Raw genomic sequence first — 22,593 nt, forward strand, 5'->3', positions numbered from 1 at the left:
TACCACAGTCCTTTTGGGCGTCATGGACAGGATACGACAACGGCAGTTTTGCATTAAGCATTTTGCTATAGCTATAGTGGTTTTTAAGCTGCAAGCTCCTGTGCCGGTCAGGGCGTTTGTTGGCTGCTTTGCTTATCTCTATTTTGCTGAGCTTGGGAACATGGTAATACAAATAATGGCTACATGCTTTGCCCTGGAATTAAGGTCCTTGCTGTGCCGGGGGAGCTATTTTGTGGGGAGGATGAAGGAACGTGAGAACGTGCTAATACAAACAGTGGCTATGTGTTTTACCCTGGCACTGGTGGCCTTGCTGAGCTGGGGGAGCTATCCTGTGAAGGAGATGAGGGAATACATCTCCCTCTCCCTACCTGGCATTGATGTGAATGGTTTTACCGGGCAGGCTCCCGAGGTCCTTGCTCACCCTTACGTGAGCTGTTCAATACCACTAATTAATGCTGGTCATATATTATGGGTTTTGTGGAATCTGGTCTCATCCTGGTATAAGAGAAGACAACTTTTGGGTGAGGCAGTACTGAAATGTGCCCTCAAGCAGCCGGTCCCTGGGTGGCAGGGTGTGTAGAAGGAGTTGGGCAGGTTCCTAGGATGGTTATCATCTCTCGTAACCTGGGACTTTACACCCGAACAGTCAAGCAACCCTGGCAAACTGACGTGCCACCTGATAGAGAGGTGCCTTGCCTACCCCAGTGAAAACCAGCAGCTTCTCGCACTCTGCTGGGGCCTGGCCTGTGCCTATTGAGCCACAGTTCAGTACTCAGAGGACTGTGGTTGATGCAGGGACCCAAACTGCATCTGAGGACACCATGCTTGAGATAGGGACCCAAACAACAACAACAACAACTATAGTAATTGCCCCAGTAGTGAAAAAGAATGAGTGGGTTTCTGCAAATCACTTGTTGCCAAGCTTACTTTGGTTGCTAAAAATTCAGCGTCTGTGGTGCTTAATACTCCTTGTCCTGTCTGAGGGATACCAGTCACATCTCTCCTTGATGATTTTTAGGAGGTGAGGGTTCCCCCGTGCAACCATGCTAACCAGCCTGTATAAGATGTATTGAGGAATGGTGAGCAGGTATGTTTAATTGCAGAGATATTAACCTGCACTGATAGTTCCACTTGTTTGAGGGCCCCTGGTGAATTAAATAGCACTTGTCGCTGGCCTGTATATTTGATGGCGTAGGGTCCACCTTTAGAAGTCAGTGGGTATGTAGTTTGGTTGGTTGTGGGAGTAGAGTGATAGTCAGTAGGGGTAGCTGTTGGAGTAGTGTGAGGTCTGGGAATAGGTGTTAGCATGATCTCTAAGGATAGTCCATTTCCATTATTTTTCCCTGTATCTGCCCGCAGGGATACTGCTTCCACACTAGTGTCACTAAAAAAGAAGCTAACCATACAATAGGGGCGTGAGAAGTGGTTTGTTCTGCTTTTTGATCAAGCTTGATTTGTCCTTTTGATGACCACATAGGTATTTCCCTTTAAATAATTTGTTACATTACATTCAACAGAGATCTGTCACCTGGTGTAGCAGAAATAAGGTGACTTTTATTTGCTTTTACCATTATGTGATTACCAGGGATTGTCATTGTAAGATTTTGTGCTGGCTTTTCCCAATATTCCTGCATTCGGATCAAATGGAAACATGTATGGTGGAGAGTATATTACAGTTAGCATATTGATCAGCACAAATACAGGACGTGAGGGTCTCCACCCCATGTGTCAAGCTTGTTGACATATAAGCTGAATTTGGTCCATGCTGGCGATGCTTGCTCCTGCGAGAAGGATAAGCAATCCTCCGATGGTTGACCCAATCTCCAGGGGAGGCGTGCTGTGTGGTATCATTCCCGGTATCGTTCCTGGAAAGAGAAAACAACACAAGTCTCGGTGGGGTTTTTCTGGACTGGTTACCCCTTCTAGTTAGTGGCTAGGATGTATCCGCCTGGTGCTAATACCATGTTTAGCCCCGCTGTTGTCTTCTGCTTCCTAGGCCAGAGGGCGGTGGGGTTTTGTTGGTGTCAGTGGAATAGTGCCAATTTGTGGTAAATCTACCATAACAGGTTGCTGTGCTTGAAGGCCAGCGGGGTGTATCTTTTCATCTGACGGGGTCCTCCGTGAGAAGTTGATGGAAAGAATGCACGAGTCACTGGGCTCCCTGTTAGACTGTATTGATTATTTAATTGGTGGATCACTTTAGGCAACCAGGTATCCCAGTGTTGTCCCACAAGTGGGGTTCAGTACCCGGTGTGCAATAAGCCAATCTTACACACAGAGCCGAGATATTTCTTTGTTTCATGTCTGCGCAGAGATAGGTGCCAGGGCGTAACTCCACAAAGCTAGCACAGCACACCAAAGAAAATGTATTTATTCTGTTACACGATTAGTAAAAACCTGCCTAAATTTACGTTCATTGGTTAGTAGTCACCGTCTCATCTACTATTGGCCGGTTATATTTAAATTAACCTCGCTTGCTATGTAAATTAGCACACATGCTCCTTGCAGTCGCGGGGTGCAAGTTCTCCCAGCACTGAATTGAGTCGGTGGTCATGATCTCCCCCTGCCGCCTTTCCCTTTCCCTTAGTTCATGCTTCTTTGGCAATCATCCAGCCTTTGGTGCCTTCTGGAGCAGGATGTTTCCTTTTATCAGTCTTTAGTTCCCTCTTCAAGGGCATAGTCGGCAGCAAAGCACGCATTGTTTATACAAAGTAATCAGGCTTGCATAGTGAAGCTATCGAGTACTGGTCCTCCTTAAAGGTCGACTCATCATGTTTAGCCCTAAACTGAGCAGTATCACCACGACTAGGCCGTAGCTCGAACATATGACTGCACCAGTGGGGCTCATGTGGTTTAAGGCTTCTTTTTAATAGTCCATTTACTTGCTCTTTCTACTATCCCGCTTGATTGAGGGTAGTAGAGGGTAAGGAATACCCATTAAATTTCTTCCTGCTTTGCCCATTCCTGCACTTCCTTGCTGGAAAAATATGAGCCATTGTCACTTTGGATGACATCAGGGGTTGGTAGGCCTGAAAACCAAGAGGATAATCCTCTAATGGTGCTCTGACCATTAACCTTCTGACATTTAGTTGCCATAATTAGGCCTGAGATGACCTCTACTCCTGTGAGAATGTACCCATATCCCGAGGAGGGTTTAAAGGGTCCAATGTAATCAATTTGGCATGTTGAGCATAGGGTTTTTCCTTTATTAATGTGCAGGGGTGGTGTTTTAGAAGGGTGATCCGTTTGCAATTTCAATTTACATTGGGAGAATTCTGTAAGGATGGTGTTGTGGTTTAACCCCAGCCAGCAACTAAGCACCACGCAGCCGCTTGCTCACTCCTCCCTGGTGGGATGGGGGAGAGAATTGGAAGGGCAAAAGTGAGAAAAATCACGGGCTGAGATGAAGACAGTGTAATAGGTAAAGCAGAAGTTGTGCACGCAAGCAAAGCAAGACAAGGAGTTCATTCACCACTTCCCATGGGCAGGCAGGTGTTCAGCCATCTCCCGGAAAGCAGGGCTCCATCACATGTAATGGTGACTTGGGAAGACAAACGCCATCACTCCAAACATCTCCTTGTCCTTCTCCCCCCTCCCCCAAGATTTATATGCTGAACATGACATCATATGGTATGGAATATCCCTTTGGTCAGTTGGGGTCAGCTGTCCCGGCTGTGTCTCATCCTAACTTTTTGTGCACCCCCAGCCTACTCGCTGGTGGGGTGGTACCAGAAGCAGAAAAGGCCTTGGCTCTGTGTAAGCACTGCTCAGCAATAACGAAAACATCTTGGCATTATCAAGACTGTTTTCAGCCCAAATCCAAAACATAGTCTCGTACTAGCTACTGTGAAGACAATTAATTCTACCCCAGTCAAAACCAGCATAGATGGTTTCACATGTTTTCCTATTTAGAGGCCAACTTCGGCTTTGGGCTGCAAAATAAAGTGATTCTTGGCCTGTGTGGCCTAATTCTGATGCAGCCATTCTCCCAGTCAGTACCATTCAGGATCTGGCGTACCTCCTGTTTTTATTCCCCTAATTCTGGCTAACTCATCCACTTTTTGGTTCCGTTTTGTGGCTGGTTGATCATTGTTTACATGGGCTTTTACCCACCCTAGTTGAAATGGCACTTGTCTCCCTGTATCTAAGAGTAATTGCCAATCTTCAGTTATCCAAACTGGGGATCTACTAAATTCCCAGTTTGGGGCTTCCCATTGACAAACCCCTTGCGTGGCACCTGGCACAGTAGTTGACATAGATAACTTTTGCTGCCTTTTGTGCTGCTAGAACAACTGCCCTTAATTCTCCTACTTGTGCGCTACCTTCACCTTCCTCCGTTACTTATTTCTAATGTGGTGGCTTTATACCACCACCTACTGTTTACCCTCTTTGCTGATGCATCAGTGTCCTGGTTTTGGCTGGGATAGATTTTCTTTCTAGCAGCTGGTATAGTGCTATGTTTTGGGTTCAGTATGAGAAGAATGTTGATAACACACTGGTGTTTTCACTTGTTGATAAGTAGTGTTTAGTCTAAGGTCAAGGATTTTCCAGCTTCTCATGCCCAGCCAGCAAGAAGGCCGGAGGGGACACAGCCAGAGCAGCTGACCCAAACTGGCCAAAGGAATATTCCATACCATGTAACATCATGCCTAGCATATAAACTGGGAGGAGTTGGCTGGGGGGGGGTGGATTGCTGCTCGGGAACTAACTGGGCATCAGTCGGCGAGTCATGAGCAATTGCATTGTTCATCACTTGTTTTGTATATTCCAATTCTATCATTATTCTTATCATTATCATTTTATTATTGTTATTAATATCATTATTATTTTCTTCCTTTCTGTCCTATTAAAGCATTCTTATCTCAAGCCACGAGTTTTGCTTTTTCTTCCCAATTCTCTCCCCCATCCCACTGGATGGGGGGAGTGAGCGAGCAGCTGCGTCGTGCTTAGTTGCTGGCTGGGCTTAAACCACGACACTACATTAGGGGGTAAAACAAGCCCATACATGAAGGCAGGGTTGGACCTGAAGTGGGTGAGGAGCAACCTTGAGGAGACGGGCCTGGGCATTATGAGGGATGCCATACAGGGCAGTGGTGCTAAACATGAGTATGGCCATGTGCATACTGGTCTGCACTGGGAGGAGCGTGGCCACCCAGGCAAGGGGAGTTGTCACCCCCCTCCCTGCCCCCGACTGAGCACTGGTGTGGCCACATCTGGAATAGTGTGTCCCAGTGTGGGGGTCCCTGTTCTGGAGGAGTGGGGAGGAACTGGAGTGGGCCCATAGGAGGTCTGCCAAGATGGGATTAGGGACCGTGTGTGGAAAGGCTGAGACGTGGGGGCTTCGTTGGCCTGGTGAAGTGGAGGCTCAGGCAAGTACAGCAGTAACTTGAGAAAGCTTGACAGTTAGTTTCAGAGTTGAGTGCGTGATATTTGGTAATGGGAGACAGCACGGGAAAGGAAAACCACAAGTAACTGCAGGTTTGGATGGCCAGATGGACATGAGGAGGAAGAAATGTCACTTGAAGGGTAGTGCTTTGATGCAACAGGTCACTCGGAGGGGGTCTGGGTTAGCCCATGATTTTGTGTTTGGAGGGACAGCCAGTGAGGATGGAGAGATGTCAGTAAAGGTAGGGACATGCTGGGGTGAGAACAAGGTGGGGAAGTGTGTCAGATGTCCACAGCCTGCAGGGAAAGAGGCACAGGCATGGGACAGTGTATGGCAGCCTATGGTGGAGATGGCCAAGGGTGCCTGCAATGCTGACAGGCCCTGACAGAGCTGAGGTCTTTGTCCCCTTGGCTATGGCTGATATCTCTGCCACCAAGGCCTAAGAGGAGACCCGTTGTCCTCATGGCACTGAGGTTACGTTGCCTCCTTGCACCTCCCTGGGCAGGCCGAGAGGCGTCGTACTGTTGTCCTTCACTTGGCCTCACACCCCCTCGCAGCCCGTGAAGAGCCCTGAGCCACGCGTGATGGACAGGATCTCTCTTCTGAGGGGCTGGGGTCAGGGCTTGGCATTTGGCTTGATAAAACACACCAAGGCTTTACTCAGCTTCAGAGCCACCAGCGCTTTGCCTTTGCCTGCCTGTCATCACTGCATCCAGTTTCCTGCTCTAACGAGTCCATGGGGAGGCTGTGTTGGTAATGGCCCTCAGTGGGCTCATTAATACTCCAAGAAACTTCAGCACTTTCTTCTGACTTTGCTCCTTGAGCAGCTTGTGCAATCTCCTCTCAGCATTGCAGGTCCATGGACTCAGCACCAAAACCATCATGGGGCTCATTACAAGGCAGAAATCCCTCAGGTGCCTTGTCTCTTCCCATAGTTTTCTTCAAGTCTTCAAGACTTGTACAGCTAATTGGAGAGGTTTCAGGATGGTAGTTAAAGAGGAAGAGTTCAAGGAGCTTTTAAGATAAAAGGCTTTTTACTTTTAAAGGTAATTTTTTGTTGGTTTTTTTTTGTTTACAGAAGAAGTGATAGCGGCATTCTCCAATTGATACTGATCCAGAGGGTCACCTAAGCAGATATGGGCAGGTAGGAAAAGCAATCCCTTGAGGCCAGACACTCTATGGACAGCCTTGCTCATCACCTCCCCAACCCCAGCGTTTTTCTGTTTGGACCTCTGGGCTTTGCATCACTTGTCCTTGCATCAGACCTCTTCACTGAAGTCTGCAGCTGGATGTTACAGCTCCTTGGCACCAATTCCCACCTGCTTTCCTCAGAGAACTGGCTGCACACAGGCACGGGAGGACTTCTCCTTATTGCCAAAACCCAAAAGTTACACATGATGCAATTTAATAAGCTTCAAAACACTCTCGTCAACTGTATGCCAAGTCCAGGCTGCAAGTCCAAGAGCTAGGAAAGGATAGATATAAACATAATTAAGGAGTTGACTCAAGAGTTAATTCATCTTCTCAGAGATGGAGCAAGTTTCTAACTCCCTGAAGCTCAAAGCAGCAACCAGATAGTTTGGAGGTATCTGAATGATCAAAGAGCAAGGGGAGGGGGAAATCTGGAGAGATGCAAGGGTGTGCATCCATATAGTCTGCTGAAAAGATGCCTTTAGACATGGTAATTTGATCAGGAGAGGTGGGAACACCTGAAAGGTGAGGGAGATTAAACATACAGTGTAATAGAGTAGTGGTAATGCAAGTGCAGAAGGAGATCAATATTTCTTCTCCCATGATTAACGCACTTCCCAGAACTCCCCCTTCTGGCATGGTGGGAAAACATTGCCATTTTATTAAAAGTCCTCAGGTGTTTCAGCCTGAGCTTGAACCAGCTGGATTTCGAAAACCTCCCAGGACAGAGACTGCATGGCCTATCTGGCTGATCTGTTCCAACAGCTGATTGAGCTGATGGTGAAAATTTTTTTCCTTATGTCTAGGCTGAACCTCTCCTCTTCCACCTTCCACCCGTTGTTTTTGTCCTCCCACAACGCACCATCACGAAGAGCCTGGCTCTTTATGCTCTGTGACCGCATCACAGGTAAGGCAGGCTGTGAGGAGGTCTCCCTCAGCCTCCCTTGGCCTCTTGGCCACTTGGCTTCTGCTCACAGGCCCCCCAACGTGGGGGCCATTCACTGAACCCGCTCCAGCTTGCCAACACCTTTCCTGTATTGGGGATCTGAAATATGGATGCAGTAACCTGGATAATCCCTCCTCTGGATCTCCTGGCCATGTTCCTGGTCTTACAGCCGAGGACACTGTTGGCCTGCCTTGCTTCGGGGAACACAGCTGCCTCCTGTCCAGATCGCTGACCACCAAGACCTTCTCCACAGAGCTGCTCCCCTGCCAGGATGCTCCCAGCCTGTGCCATTGCCAGGGTCAGTGCATTGCAGGGGCAGAAGCCGGCATTTGTCCTTGTGGGGTTTCATGAGGTTCCTGCCAATACATGCTCTCCTCCTCCTTGAACCCTCTCCCTAACACAGGGTCCCAGCAACCTTTTCAGTAAAGATGAAGGCAAAGAAGGCTTTGAGTCCCTCAGCCTCATCTGTGTCTGCTGTTACTAAATCACCCTACCCACTCAGCAGCAGCGCTGCATTTTCCTTGTTCACCCTTGGTCTCCAACGAGCGATCAAAGCTCGCTGTTTTCCTCTCGACTTTCCTTGCAACCAACTCCAGGTAAGCTTTGCCTGGGCCAAAATCATACCTGCACAACGAAGGCAATGCACACGAATTCCTTGTTTGTACCCGTCTTTGCTGTCACCCTCTGGATGCTGCTTTGTGGCCCCGTCATCACCCTGTCCCTTGGATGGCCAAGCAACGGAGCTGCAAATGTTGTTCCAGACCAGCCCAGTCTCTCCTGTGCCTGCATGTCTCGGCTCCCATCCACGAGCCCTGGCTGTGCACCACAACCCCCTGGTGTCAATCCTCACCCTGCATGGTCACACAGCTCAGCTCACTTTGGTGTTGTCCTCTCCCAACTTTCCAGCCTGGCCCAGTCCCTTCTTGGCTCTTCTCATCTTGCTGGCAAAAGAGCAGCCTGCCCCGAGCTGGTGCATGCAGAAGCAGGTTTCTCCTGGTCATTTATTCCCCCTGGAAGCACAGAGTTGCTCCTCTGCTCTTCTCCAGGGACACCCCTGTCCCAGAGAGCCTTTCCCCATGGGAGTGTGTCCGTGCTGGCCTGGCCGTCCACTCCTGCCCCCTCCTTGTGCTCCCCGCAGAGCCCTGAGCCGGTGGTGCTGCCCTGCAGACTGAGAGGGCTGTGGTGCCCGAAAACCACGGGGAGACAGTCCCAGGGAGATCCCTTCTGATCATTCACCATCTCCACGGGAACTGGTCACACAGCCCAGGCCTCCTTCCCCAACACATCGCCCCATGCCCTCCTCCCCGGAGCCCATGGAGAACCCAAGCGCCACACCATGGCCTTGTAGGGGCAATCTCTTCAGCCTGTTTTTGACTTCAGCTTTGGAAGAAGAGCCCAACCTCCAGACACTGGCACTGAGCCTTTTATTACAGAGATGCGACGCAGGAGACCAGCTGTAACATCATGCCAGGGACATGTGCAAGGGTCTCTGGGTCGGACAGACTGGGTTCATGTCACTGGAGAAGTGGAGTGGATGCAGACATTCCTGGACAAACATGATTATCACAAGCCAAATCCCCAAAGCAGAGGAGGAACAGCTCCTGAGATGAACTGGAAAATACTTGTAAAGGTTATTGCTGCTGAAAGACGAGTGATTGAATCAGCTTCTTCAGCGTGTCTTTGAGCTCCTGGTTCCTCATGCTGTAGATGAGGGGGTTCACTGCTGGGGTCACCACCGAGTACAGAACTGCCATGAGCAGATTCAAAGATGGTGAAGAGATGGAGGGGGGCTTCAGGTAGGCAAACATGCCAGTGCTGAGAAATAGAGAGACCACGGCCAGGTGAGGCAGGCACGTGGAAAAGGCTTTGTGGCGTCCCTGCTCAGAGGGGATCCTGAGCACAGCCCTGAAGATCTGCACGTAGGACAGCACAATGAAAACAAAACAGCCCCAAAATACGAGAGCGCTAACCCCAAGAAGCCCAACTTCCCTGAGGTAGGAGTCTGAGCAGGAGAGCTTGAGGATCTGGGGAAGTTCACAGAAGAACTGGTCTATGGTATTGCCTCGGCAGAGCGGCAGTGAAAATGTATTGGCAGTGTGCAGCACGGCATAGACAAAACCACTGCCCCAGGCAGCTGCTGCCATGTTGGCACAAGCTCTGCTGCCCAGGAGGGTCCCGTAGTGCAGGGGTTTGCAGATGGCAACGTAGCGGTCATAGGCCATGAGGGTGAGAAGAAAATACTCCACTGACACCAAGAAGAGAAAGAAAAAGACCTGAGCAGTGCATCCTGCATAGGAAATATCCCTGGTGTCCCAGAGGGAGTTGGCCATGGATTTGGGGACAGTGGTGGAGATGGAGCCCAGGTCGAGGAGGGAGAGGTTGAGGAGGAAGAAGTACATGGGGGTGTGGAGGTGATGGTCGCAGGCTATGGCGGTGATGGTGATGGTGTTCCCCAGGAGGGCAGCCAGGTAGATGCCCAGGAAGAGCCAGAAGTGCAAGAGCTGCAGCTCCCGCGTGTCTGCGAATGCCAGGAGGAGGAACTGGGTGATGGAGCTGCTGTTGGACATTTGCTGCCTCAGGGCACTGTTCAAGAGGGAAAAGGCAGTGAGAAAGTTAGAGAAGAGTTCTCTGAGCAAAACGGAAGGAATTTCTCATGGATTCTCCCCCTGCTACACACACGCCCTTTTCCTTTTCCAGGAGACCTTCCTTCACCTCCGTGGTTGGGGCTTTGGTTGCTGCTGGCTGAGTGTGCCGTGAGGAGCAGAGCCTCCGCTGACAGAATGCCCAGGAGTCAGCCCTGCTCTGCAACAGTGGGTTCATGGGAATGGTAGGGGTGGGTGCCAGATCTCAGGGGGAGAGATCGCCCTCATATGTTTCTCTGAAAAGCCACCAAGCAGTGCTGAGAGCAGAGGGATCCACTGCACACCATTAAATGTCTCACCTCTTCTCAAGGTCTCGGCACCCCACTTCTAGCCAAGGACACACGTGGCTCATTTCACCAACCCAACAGCATTTCTTCAGTCGTAGCATCTGTGTGCTTCTCCATGGGGCTTTCAGATAACACAAAGATGTTATTGGGCGGACTTGCACCCTGGAGGGCAGCTCGCAGCTTGGAAGGACCCCTCAAGGAGATAGCCAAGTGCCCTAACGATGGCATCTCATTAAGGGATGACATCAACATTGGTGGGCAGCTGCTCTTAGCCTCTGTGCTCTTCAGAGGGAAATGGGGGAGATGCTGGAGAGCTGCGCCACGGCTCTGCTGCAGCTCTGGCTGCAGAGGAAGAGGTTCATGGTTCGGACCCCACAGCCCCGAGGGAGAGAGGCAAGGGTCTTGCTCAGAGGAAGGGATCTGCATTGGAGGGGATGATAGGGAGTTTTCTGAATTCTCCCTCCCATAACATTTCTAGTTTTAGTTTCCTCTCATTCTCTGATCATATCCCTGCTGCCTGGAGATTTTCCTCCGGGGAGATGTTTCCCTGTCCCATGCCTTTGCCCTGTCAGGGCTCAGAGCCCCCATCCCAGCCTCTGTGCACTCGTCTTTGCTCCAAGAAACCTGCCTGTTTGCAGGGCAGTGGCTGGGCACATGTTCATGCTTGCAGGTGGAAAAGGGCAGGTTAGAACAAACCTGATGGGTCCAGCAAAGCTGATGCTGGTGCTGTCCATAGGCAGAGCAGTGGCTGAAGGCACTTTAGGAGGCTCCTAGCAGATCTACGGATCACTCAAAGTTACAGTCCAGGAGTCTCAGTGACTTGTTCAAACCTGAGGGTTCCTTTTCCATTTCTTCCTCTGCCCCCACCTAGCAACCATAGGAAACTAAAAAAGCCCCTAACCCTTTAAAGCTCTTTAACTGTACAGTAATCCCTGCTTTGACTTTCCTCTCAGAAAGTCTCCCAGGAAATATCCTGGGGTGATGTGGAGCCCCGAGCAGCCCTGGCCCACGCAGCACCCTCCCAAAAGCAGAAAGACCCTGTCCTGCTGGGGGTTGCTCCTTCCACCCACAGCTTCCCCCCAGAGTGCCGTGGGGAGCAGAGCCCCGGCACACAGAGCCCTGGGGTGCAGGGACCCTGCTCTGAAGGACAGCCCTGGGCACCCCTGGGTGCACGCCCGGCTTCACAGCCCTGCAGCTGTCCCCGAGAGAAGGGAGCTGTGATGTCTGAGGGTGCAGCAGGGAATCACTGATCAGGAGCCCTCCTACTCCTCAACACTACAGAAACTGTGAAAGTCCACTTGAAAGATCCCACAGGTTGTGGGATGTGCCAGCTTTAGGAGATCCCTCCAGGAGCAGCAGCTTCATTGCCCTGCACTCAGAGACTTACCACGTGGAGGACTGTGAAGATTTCTCCCCCAGTGAGGTCCCCTCTTCCCTTCCACACCAAACTGCCTTTAACCTCTCTCTGCCTCGCTCCTCTCCCCTCGCTGCCTGCAGGCAGTGCCCTCAGCCCTGCTGCGCTTTGCAGGGGAGCTGCTCCTGGGCAGAGCTGTCTTTGTGCAGCGCTGCTCGTTTGCCACGAGCCCCCTCCGTCCCAGGAGCCCAGCTCAGCAGCAGAGGACCAGCCCAAGGCGTCACCTTCTCTGCTCCCTCTGGGCTCCCTCTGGGTGTCCCTGGGGCCCTACCGTGAACCAGGCTGAAGGAATCACTGATGTCTCCCGTCAGAGACAGAGCTGGGCGTGAGAATAATCTTTCTCATCCCATTATAAGACAGGACAGCCAGACAGTGACAGGCAGGGATCACATTTGTCCAAGCGGAGGGAAGTGATTCAGCTGAGTCAATCAAGGCATCCCATTCTGGGTTTGTAGTCCTGGGGCTAGAAGGGGACTTTGCTCCCTCCCGTGCCTGCCACAAACCCTCAGCAGGTGGGACTCCTCTCCTTAATTCAGGTGCGCACAAAAGAGGCACCTGTATGTGAGCTGCTTGTTTCAGCTCCCATGCTAATTAATGGAAATGGAGGGTAGGAGTGAGCTGCTCAGATGAAAACACCTGGTGACGTTTGAGATGCCAGAGGTTGTCCGAGGTATGTGCAGGACAGCTGAACCTGTCCCTATTTCTTGTCCTCTGGGCAGCCTACACAGGTTTTCAGTTGACCAAATCATGTCATGTACCATAGGGAGATCTCAGCTTGACTGTCTTCACCATCAGCTACGGGTTTTCTAGATCTCCTTTGACTATAATGACAGTTGTCTCATCAACATCCCCACATGGGCTAATGAAATTCAGAGCAGTTACTCTATTTATTGGCTAAAGACAGACCTGTAGTGCCATGGGAGAGGGGTGGCTGGAGACTAGCCCTGCAGAAAAGGCTCTGGGGGTGCTGGTCGACAGCAGGCTCAGTATGAGCCAGCAGCGTGCCCTGGCAGCCAAGAGGGCAAACCCCATCCTGGGGTGCATCAAACCCAGCATAACCAGCTGGTCTGGTCAAAAGAGGTGACGATCCCGCTGTATTCAGCGTTGGTGTGGCCTCACTTTGAATACTTTGTGCAGTTCTGGGCCCCACAATTTAGGAACGATGTGAAAGTCCTTGAGTGTGTCCACAGGAGGGCAGCAAAGCTGATGAAAGGGCTGGAAGGAATGTCCTATGAGGAGTGGCTAAGGACTTTGGGCTGGTCTAGTTTGGAGACAAGGAGGCTGAGGGGCGATGTCATCGCTCTCTACAGCTTCCAGAGGAGGGGAAGTGGAGAGGGAGGTGCTGACCTCTTCTCCCTAGTATCCCGTGATGCGGTGCGTGGGAATGATTCAAAGCTGCACCAGGGGAGGTTTAGACTGGACATTAGGAAGTGTTTCTTTACCAAGAGGATGGTCAAGCACTGGAATAGGGCTTCCTAGAGAGGTAGTCATTGCCCCAAGCCTGTCAGAGTATAAGAGGCATTTGGACAATGCCCTTAATAACATGCTTTAACTTGGTCAGCCCTAAATCAGTCAGGCAGTTGGACTAGACAATCATTGTAGGTCCCTTCCAACTGAAATAGTCTCCTCTTTTCTCTTCTCTTTTCTCTTCTCTTTTCTCTTCTCTTTTCTCTTCTCTTTTCTCTTCTCTTTTCTCTTCTCTCTTCTCTTCTCTTCTCTTCTCTTCTCTTCTCTTCTCTTCTCTTCTCTTCTCTTCTCTTCTCTTCTCTTCTCTTCTCTTCTCTTCTCTTCTCTTCTCTTCCCTTCCCTTCTCTTCCCTTCTCTTCCCTTCTCTTCCCTTCTCTTCTCTGATGCCAAGGCTTTCCCAAAAAGCTTCATGTATCTGGCAGGGATTGTCTGGTTCAGCCAGGTAGCTGATGAGAGAAACGGTGGGGTTGGGGAGCAGGGACGCAGACTGCCCATGGAGTGTCTGACATGAAGGTTACTGATTTCCCTACACATTCAGGCTCCATTAGGAGATGCTTAGGATCACTCTCAAGTGGAGATCGCTGACATCACTTAATCTGTAAGTACAAAAATGAAGAAAGCTGGAAAACAGAGAAAGCCTTTCTTAGTTGTAGTTACTATTGAAATGTTTTCACTTTGGCTGCACTCCTGAAATCTCTCTGATCAACCAAAGAAGAACTGAGGAATTAAGGGAAATTACGCCCAGAGACTTGGCTTGTTAGGGTGTTGTGTGTGTTAATGAGCCCTCTGGTGCCAAGCTCCTGAACTGCAGATACTGAAAGTTTGAAGAAGCCTCTAGAGAAGTCAAAAGCAAACATCCAGGTTTCTGAGGGCATTAGCGGTCCTCACTGAGGGCCATCACTGAAGAGCCCATGGATGGAAGGACCAACAGGTTGCCCACCCCTGGGCGCTGCTGAAGCAGGAGGTCAGTGGCACCGGTTACAGGTGGAAAATCAAATGTGGAGGTGGCTCTGAAAGCCACCTGTCTTATCCCAACTTCTTGTGCCCCCCCCAGCAGCCTACTTGCTGGTGGGGTGGTGTGAGAAGCAGAAAAGGCCTTGGCTCTGTGTAAGCACTGCTCAGGAATAACGAAAATGTCTCAGCATTGACAATGCTGTTTCCAGCCCAAATCCAAAACATAGTCTCATACCAACTACTGTGAGGAAGATTAACTCTATCCCAGCCAAAACCAGTACCGGGGCAGAGGGGTTTAGGGGCTGACCGGGGTGTTTCTTGGCAGGCCCTCAGGTGAGAGGCTCATGGGGGTGGTGGCATGTCCATGAGAGACAGGGGGAGAAGTATTTGGGGGGGACGCCCATGTGGGAGAGCAGCAGGGGCCATGGCCAGAGTGTCGGGGCGCGTGTGAGAGAGCTGCTGTAGGGGACATGTCTGTGGGTGGAAGAGTAGAGGAAGCACGTCAGTTGGTGCTCCAGTGGGGGACAGGGGGATGTGGGGGTCATGTTGGGGTGGGAGGGATGGGGAGGTGAGGGACCCGCTGATTCAAAGAAACTAACACAATAGTTTGATTAACTATTAAGTAGGTATTCTTTATTGGCAGCGCTGGATGCACAGGGGATCGGGTCTCATTGTGCCGGTTAAGTACATGTTCTACATAGAGATTCATTAGATTTCTGAGAAATGTTATACATATTCATTAGTTTTCTGGGAAAATATTAGCATATGCAAATGTCCTTTACGCAGGTGCATTGGAGGTCTCTGGTGGTCCTCATGAGTCCTCTGGTGGTCTTCTATAGTCTTCCTCACTTGTCCGCTATTTGACCCTCCTCAAGTGATTCTCTGCAGTGTATGGTCTTTTACATGTTTTGATACATGAGTGCTTGTTAGTGCTCTTATTATCTAGGTTTTCATTAGTGGTGTAGAACCATATGGCCAGTTTAAGCGAAATTATCTACAAGGACGAGAACAAAGGCCGTGAGCAGGGACATCTTGCATTCGGTCAGGTTGCTCAAAGCCTCATCTAACCTGGCGTTGAACACTTCCAGTGATGGGCCATCCACAACTTCTGTGGGGCATCCACAACTCCTCTGGGCAACTCGTTGCAGTGTCTCACCACCCCTCCACACTAGATAACATCATGCTCAGCAGTAAAAAGCGGGATCAGAGAAGAAGGGGTGAGAAGATATCTCCCAGGCTGGGTGTAACTCTGAAACTGGCCGGGCAGCTGGGAGGTGGTGAGTGTTTGCTTTTGCATTGCTTGTTTTTCGTTCTTGTTCTTTCACTTATTAAACCCTCTGTATCTCACCTCCTCCAGCTTTACTGCCTAGCTGCTGGCCAAGGTCAGCTCTATGGCTGGGGTTTTCCTCCTCCCTCCCAGTACCTGACTTTCGCTTTCGGTCTCTGACTCGCCCATTTCCCAGAATGGGAGGAGAGGGCTGGCCATATACACAGGGGAAAAGGCAGGGCAGGACCCAGACTGCAGCAAAGCTGTTGCAGCCCAAGGCAGGAGAAGAAGACAACGGTGAGTCCCTTCCCCTAATCCCTCCTCCCCACCCCGTGCAAGCAGCCCTGGACACTGGGGCTGCGGAGTGACTCCTGCCGTCTGACCCCAGCAAACAAGAGGGAGCCCAGTAAGTGACAGGGATCCCACCAGGTAGGAGGAGGAAGAGGTCCAAAGGTCTGCTCAGGCTCTGGGACGGAGCAAGGGGAATGGGTGGCTGGGAGCCTGTGTTCAGCCCCCCCAGGCTTTGCATGCAAGTTAAGACTCGCCGAAGCTTGGACCCCGTGCACTAAGCTCTCCTCTCCTCCCTGCTGTGCTGGGGGTACCTGTGACATGAGGGGCAGCCTCTTGTCCCCGAGAGGCGATCCCCTTGATCTTCCTGGAAGAGGTTGGGGCTTGCGAGGTCCTCAGAGAGGGTTCAAGGCCCAGAAGTGGGCAGTGTCCGCGGAGCTCGCCGTTGCCGGAGCAAGTCCCGGGGTGTCCGGGAGGCTGCAGTGGGGCAGCTTCTGGGTCTGGGCACGGGATGAGCCATTGTGCTGCCGCCACGTCCGTGGGTTTACTGGTACCTGGCAGGGGCTGGGTGATGTCTGGGGCTGCGCAAGGGAAGGGTCTGGACTGGGTGAAAGCCCCCCTGCCACTGGCAGTCTCACCATCCGGGCGAAAGGCAAGGACAGGCGGGGGCTGAGCACTGGAGTGTGTGGAGGGGGTCACCCACCAACGCACGGAGGAGGAAAGGCGAGATGGGGGCCTGGCAAGGGCAAGCACCAAGCATGTGCCTGTGAGAGGCACAGAGGGGGGTGAGAGGGGGTGTGATGAGGTCAGGCATCAGAAATCAATGAAGACATTCATAAGCAGCTCCCCTCAGCTTCCATTTCCCCCCCGAACCTACCCTTCCCTCAGTGCCTGTGTCACTCGTCAGTCATCCCTCCTGCCCTAGAGCCCCGCCTGAGGCCATTGCTATGTCCGGCACCCGTTTTTGCACAATTAAGCATTCAGCAAACTTTAAATTGGTGTTCGGGACATAATGCAGAGTACTCCCACTATCCCACCGGGCTTTCAGAAATTGAGCTATTTCTGTTGTGGGGCAAACGGGGAGGGGTTGTGCACCTCTTCCAAGTGTCACTGTTGTCTTCACAGCATCACTTGGGAGGGGCAAAAAGAGGAAGCGTGGCGGAAGGAATTGGGTGCAAGGCATGATTCGCTTGGAAAAATGAAGTAGAATGATAATAACTGTCCCTGTTTGGACTGTGGGGTGCCCCCACCTTGTTAACCAGCCCGCCTCGCCATCTCCTTCGCAGGCTGCGTTTGCTGTCGGCAATGGCGTCTGAAACCCACATGCCGGTGCCTGTCTGCCTCATTGAGAACACCCCGGCGAGGGGGCTGGTGGTCCGGCCGGAGGCTCTGCAGGTGCTGTCAAAGATCACCCAGCCCGTGGTGGTGGTGGCCATCACCGGGCTGTACCGCACCGGCAAGTCCTACCTCATGAACAGGCTGGCTGGTCAGAGGAGAGGTGAGGGAGGTCCCAGCCCTGGGTGGCCAAGGTACCTGGGTTTTCCTACTCTGTATTTAACACCGTTGAGACCCTTGTGTCCTCCCCACAGGTTTCTCCCTGGGCTCCACCGTGCAGTCCCACACCAAAGGTATCTGGATGTGGTGTGTACCTCACCCCTGCCGGCCTGGACACACTCTGGTGCTGCTGGACACTGAAGGGCTGGGCGACGTGGAGAAGGTGTGGAAGAAATGGGAGCTCCCTTTGTGCATTTCCAGCACTTTGTGGAAGCTCTTGAGGGCCCAGCCGTGGTGACCAGAGTCAAGGTGTCCCCACCACCTATGGTGGCCTTCAGCCTGTGTGCTGGGAAGAGCCAGAGGCCATGGGGAAGGAGGTCGGGGTAGACAATGTGCCAAATTCCTCTGCTTCTCTGGAAAAGAGCAGCAAACGGGAAGGAGGACCTCAGGGAGCACTTTGGTAGAGGTCTGTGGGACCCTGAGAGTAAAGAGTTGAGGATAAGGCCAGCTACAGAAAGACATGGGGGTGGCATGGGGGTGGGTCTCTCCAAAAATTGGTCTTGCCATGGCCTGTTGGTTAGGGGCATTCAGGGTCTGGGGAGCTGGGGCTTTGCTCATCCTTAGGGGGTCTTGTTGATAAGAGCCGAGGGTTGTTGTTCCAGGGCGACACCAGGAACGACACATGGATCTTTGTGCTAACCATACTGCTCTCCAGCACCCTGATCTACAACAGCAGAGGCACCATTGACCAGATGGCCATGGACCAGCTGCAGTATCCTTGGTGGGACAGCAGCACCAGGGATGCCCTCCTCCCCCTGTGTGGTGGGTTAGGGGTTGACAAATCGCAGTTCCTCAGACAGCTGCAGAACCTTCTGGTGGTGCCCAGCGATGTGCTTTGAGTCCTGGGGAGTCCCACGTTGTGGACCTCGGGGCTGAGGGGTTTTCTCCCTCCTCCTTCTGGCGGTTGCCGGCTGTTCTCTGTCCTGCAGAGTCTCCTCTCTTCCCCATGAAGTGCTGAGGGGTCGCAGGATGGCGATGCCCCTGCGTTGAGAGCTGAGGTCCCTGTTTCCTTAGCCTGCTCCCTAGCTATGTGGTGAAGCTGACTGACCACGTCAAGTTGAAAGCAGGACCCAAGGAGAGTGAAGATGAACTGCACGATTCAGAAAAATTTGTCCTCTTCTTCCCGACTTTCATCTGGGCTGTCCGGGATTTCACACTGCAGCTTCAGGTGGATGGGAAGGAAATCTCTGAGGACGAATACTTGGAGGAGGCACTGAAGTTAAAGGCTGGTAAGGGAATGGTGCTGTGCTGCTGGAGATGTCCAGCCCCAGACACAGGAGCATTTCAGTGTAAGTCAACAACAGCCCAAGCCCGGTCAACTTGCTCCGTGTCCTCTTACCCCACAGGTAGCAGCCAGGAGACCCAACGCTACAACCAGCCCCGGGAATGCATCCGCCAGTTCTTTCCAGATCGCAAGTGCTTTGCTTTTGACCAGCCGGCCAGCAGGAAGGACCTGGTCTGCTTGGAGGATCTTCAGGATGATGAGATCAATCCTGAATTCCAGCAGCAGGTGGAGAAATTCTGCAGCTACGTCTGGGAAAAGTCTCCACCTAAGACCGTCCCCGGTGGCCACATCCTAACAGGAAACCGTGAGTTTATCCAAACCCTGCCCAGAGGGTTGGATGGCCAGCAGCTCCTGGGACTGTGTCTGGGGAAGGAGCAGATGCAGAGTCAAATGATGCAGGTGGGGAAAGGGAGAGATTTTCTGCTGGCTGCTGTCCCTGCCGCTGGCTTTGAAGCTTCTGGATGCTGCAGGTGGGGTGGGAAACAATTAGGAAAAGATGTTCAGGAAGACTCTGGCAGGGAGGCAGCAGGGATATGGCAGGACCCAGGGCCGAATGGGAGCCTGCGTTTTGTTCAGGCTGCAGATCTCTCATCCTTGGTCCTCCTTGGCAGAGCTGGGGAAACTGGCAACGACCTACGTGGAGACCATCCAGAGCGGGGCAGTGCCGTGCCTGGAGAGTGCGGTGCTCGCCCTGGCAGAGATTGAGAATGCAGCAGCAGTGAAAGAGGCTGCGACGTTGTACCAGGATCTGATGGCGCAGCGGGCAAAGCTGCCGACAGAGAATGTTCAGGAGCTGCTGGAGCTGCACAGCCAGTGCGAGCAGGAGGCGCTGGAGCTGTTCATGGCACGGGCGTTCAAGGATGACATCTGCCGTTTCCAGGCAGATCTCATAGTAGGTGCTCCCCAGCCCAGCCAGGATTCCCCCAGGGACACCATCAGCCCCTTAGCTTTTGGTCCTGGGGTACCGGGGTCGCCCTGCCTCCTGCCAGAGGACAGTGCTGTGCCCTCTCCAGAGCCGGCTCAGTCCCAACGCCTGCTCTCACACTCTGCAGACTGGCAGTTGTCCCTGCTGCACTACTCCTTCTCCCTAGGTTCAGAAGCTGTGCTGCAATGGGGACGAAGCTCAGCCCTGCCCCTCTCTCGCTGCAGCCCAGAGGTGTCTCTGCCCTGGCTGGAAGCCTGTAGCCTTCCGCACTTCCCCTGTCCTGCTGACCAGTTCTTGTCCCTGTGTTTTGTGGAGCCTGTGGTCCCTGGCATGCTCTCTGCTCCTGTGCACCTTGGCCCAGAGATGTCCATGGGCATGGACTGCCCTCCCCACCCGTCACCTCCCAGCTGATTACCCCGCAGACTGGAGATCCCAATTCCCATGTTGACCTGGCTTGATTTTTGCCTAGCACGAGAAAGGTGGGTGCAGCTCAGCCTGGGCTGATGCCTTCCCTCTGCATCTTCCCGGACAGAGCCAGGTAGAGGCAGTCAAGGCAAAGTTCTGCAAGGACAACGAGCAAGCGTCCTATGACAAGTGCAAGGCTGCTCTCAGGGACCTCTCCCAAGACATGGAGAAACGAATCAGTGATGGTGTCTACAATGTGTCAGGGGGCTACCAGCTGTTCAAAGGAGACCAGCAGGCACTGGTGGAGAAATATTGGGAACTGCCTGGCAAGGGGGTGAAGGTAGGGACGAGAGCAGCTCCTCTTCAAGGGGAGAGGCTCCGTGTCCCATCCCCTTCCCCCAAGAAACCATTTCCCCGCAGATGCTGTGTCTCCCCTTGACTCCTCTTCTACCTGTGGTTCTACAGGCTGATGCTGTCCTGCAGGAGTTCCTCCAGAGCAGAAAGACTCTGGCCGAAAGCATCCTCAACACAGACCGCTCCCTGACGGAGAAGGACAAGGAGCTAAAAAGTACCTTCTGGGCTGGAGAAACGCCACTGCCTGTGGAGGGCCAAGCTTGATGGAGGAGGACAACAGGACTCCTTGGGGTCTTGTGGGCTCAGCTCCTGCCCTTGCAACATCTCTCTTTCTCTGTCACCAGGTAAGCAAGAGCAGCATGAGAGAGCTGAGCAGGAGAGGGCGGTCCAGAGGCAGAAGGAGGCTGAAGAGAGACAGAAGTTGGAGGACCAGTTCAGCAGCTTGAAAAACCATGTGCTTCGGCTGAGAAAGAAGCTGGGGAATTACTGTGAGAAGCAGCTGGAGGAGCAACAGAAGATGATCAGACATAAATCAAAGGTACCAAGTGGGAGGGTGCAGGTGCCGAGATGTGGCTAGCAGGCAGGAATGGCAAAGGGGTCCCAGCTGGATCCCTCCCATTGCTTCTTGTCTCTGTGGCCCTCCCCCTGCACACACCGTGCCCTTGCCGACAACCTGACTGTCTTCACAGGAGGAGGCTGTGTTGCTCAAAGATGGCTTCCATGATAAAGCCACCCACCTGCACATGGTAACCTCTAGACTGCAGCAGGAATATGAGAACAACAGGAACGAGTTGCCAGCCTGGATCAGCATAATGATATCGATACTGTTAGGCTTGGCATTTGTCGTAATTCGCTTTGGAATACTAAGAGTTTAATAACCCCTCTAGTAACAAAGTAAGAGAGGTGTGCAGTGCCCCCACATACAATTCTGTGAAATTTTGAAAGCCCTTCCTGGAAGATGCTTGCCACAGAGCATGAAAGTGGCCTCCACGTTCACTTGTCCTGCACCACCTAGTGCTTTCATGTGTGTCTCCTCCAGGAGAAATCCTCCTCTTCCCTCCCAGAGCACCTGGTCTCTCGCTTCATCTGAAGGCACGGGAAACATCTAAAGCCAGGGTGGCTTGGGGCACAGAAAGGCCATAATGCCAGCAGGCGGGTCTGGGAGCATTTTGCCATGCTCAGAACATGTCATTGGGAGATCTAACCCACCTCTTCTAGAGACCTCCTCACCAGGGCTATGGGAAACGTGCCCGAGAGAGCTTTGAGCTCATGTCCTGGGGTCACACTTACTGCAGCAGCATGAAGTAGCATGGAAGTTGTGAGTAAACCAGGAATCCATGTGGTGAGCGCTGCCTGGTTTGCTTGGCATCAGTCCTGGGCAGAGTCACCCAGAAGGAGTGAGCCCATGACCCAGGGAGCAGTGGATGAAAGCCATCCTCTGCTATGTAGCTACTCCCACCCTGGTCCTTAGCAAGGCTCTTCTCACTTTGAAGCCGTCCGTGAGGAAGTTCTCCCCGCAGGGCTGTTCTGCTCTCTGCTCCCTCACCCCATCTCCACGCTGCTCCCCCTTTCCTTCCTTCAGACCAAGAGATCCCCAAGTGCCCGTGGGGTGATAGAGCAGGAGATGGCTGTAGAGGGTTCATGGGAGGTGTGTGTCCCGTTGCACTGGCTTTGGCTGGGATAGAGTTAATTGTCTTCATAGCAGCTGGTGTGGTTCTGTGTTTCGGATCTGTGACCAAAGCAGTGTTGATAACACCCCCCTGTTTTAGCTGTTGCTGAACAGTGCCTGCCCAGCATCAAGACCTTTTTTGTTTCTCACCCACCGGCGAGTAGGCTGGGGGGTGGGCAAGAAGTTGGGAAGTGACACAGCTGACCCCGACGGACCAAAGCAATATCCCAGGCCATATGACACTGTGCTCAAGCAATAAAAGCTGGGGGAAGAAGGAGGAAGTGGGGGGACACACATTAGGAGCAATGGTGTTTGTCTTGCCAAGTAACTGTTACGCGTGCTGGAGCCCTGCTTTCCTGGAGATGGCTGAACACCTGCCTGCCCATGGGGAGCGGTGAATGAATTCCTTGTTTTGTTTTGCTTGTGCACCCGGCTTCCGTTTTACCTATTAAACTGTCTTTATCTCAACCTATGAGTTGTTTCACTTGTAGCCTTCCCATTCTCTCCTCCATCCCCCAAGATGTGTGGGGCGTAGCTGTCTAACAGGATTAACCCATGA

The 22,593-nt window shown here is 52.3% G+C and overlaps 2 protein-coding genes across 2 annotated transcripts; one reads left to right on the forward strand and one right to left on the reverse strand.

The window, feature by feature from the left end:
• Nucleotides 1–9,154: 9,154 nt before the first annotated feature.
• On the reverse strand, nt 9,155–10,099 carry LOC126042719 (olfactory receptor 14C36-like). The gene has a single exon (XM_049810292.1). The coding sequence runs from the start codon at nt 10,088–10,090 to the stop codon at nt 9,155–9,157; it is 936 nt and encodes a 311-aa protein (XP_049666249.1). The 5' UTR covers nt 10,091–10,099.
• A 5,650-nt stretch (nt 10,100–15,749) lies between these two features.
• Nucleotides 15,750–22,497, forward strand: LOC126042708 (guanylate-binding protein 1-like). Its single transcript, XM_049810268.1, has 11 exons — nt 15,750–15,851; nt 17,129–17,340; nt 17,432–17,559; nt 17,999–18,108; nt 18,423–18,625; nt 18,743–18,985; nt 19,293–19,573; nt 20,139–20,351; nt 20,477–20,579; nt 20,710–20,903; nt 21,055–22,497. The coding sequence occupies exons 2-11, from the start codon at nt 17,148–17,150 to the stop codon at nt 21,238–21,240; spliced, it is 1,854 nt and encodes a 617-aa protein (XP_049666225.1). The 5' UTR covers nt 15,750–15,851; nt 17,129–17,147; the 3' UTR covers nt 21,241–22,497.
• Nucleotides 22,498–22,593: the final 96 nt, after the last annotated feature.

The sequence above is a fragment of the Accipiter gentilis genome, chromosome 9 (genome assembly GCF_929443795.1).
Source record: "Accipiter gentilis chromosome 9, bAccGen1.1, whole genome shotgun sequence".
In the NCBI taxonomy this organism is placed as follows: Eukaryota; Metazoa; Chordata; class Aves; order Accipitriformes; family Accipitridae; genus Astur; species Astur gentilis.

What these genes read in the sequence shown, in the direction of transcription:
- LOC126042719 (XM_049810292.1), bottom strand. Translation starts at nt 10,090, where the DNA reads ATGTCCAACAGCAGCTCCATCACCCAGTTCCTCCTCCTGGCATTCGCA.
- LOC126042708 (XM_049810268.1), top strand. Translation starts at nt 17,148, where the DNA reads ATGGCGTCTGAAACCCACATGCCGGTGCCTGTCTGCCTCATTGAGAAC. An exon ending in GCTGGCTGGTCAGAGGAGAG is followed by an intron (nt 17,341 to 17,431) that starts GTGAGGGAGGTC and finishes TCCTCCCCACAG; the next exon opens with GTTTCTCCCTGGGCTCCACC. An exon ending in TGATCAGACATAAATCAAAG is followed by an intron (nt 20,904 to 21,054) that starts GTACCAAGTGGG and finishes CTGTCTTCACAG; the next exon opens with GAGGAGGCTGTGTTGCTCAA.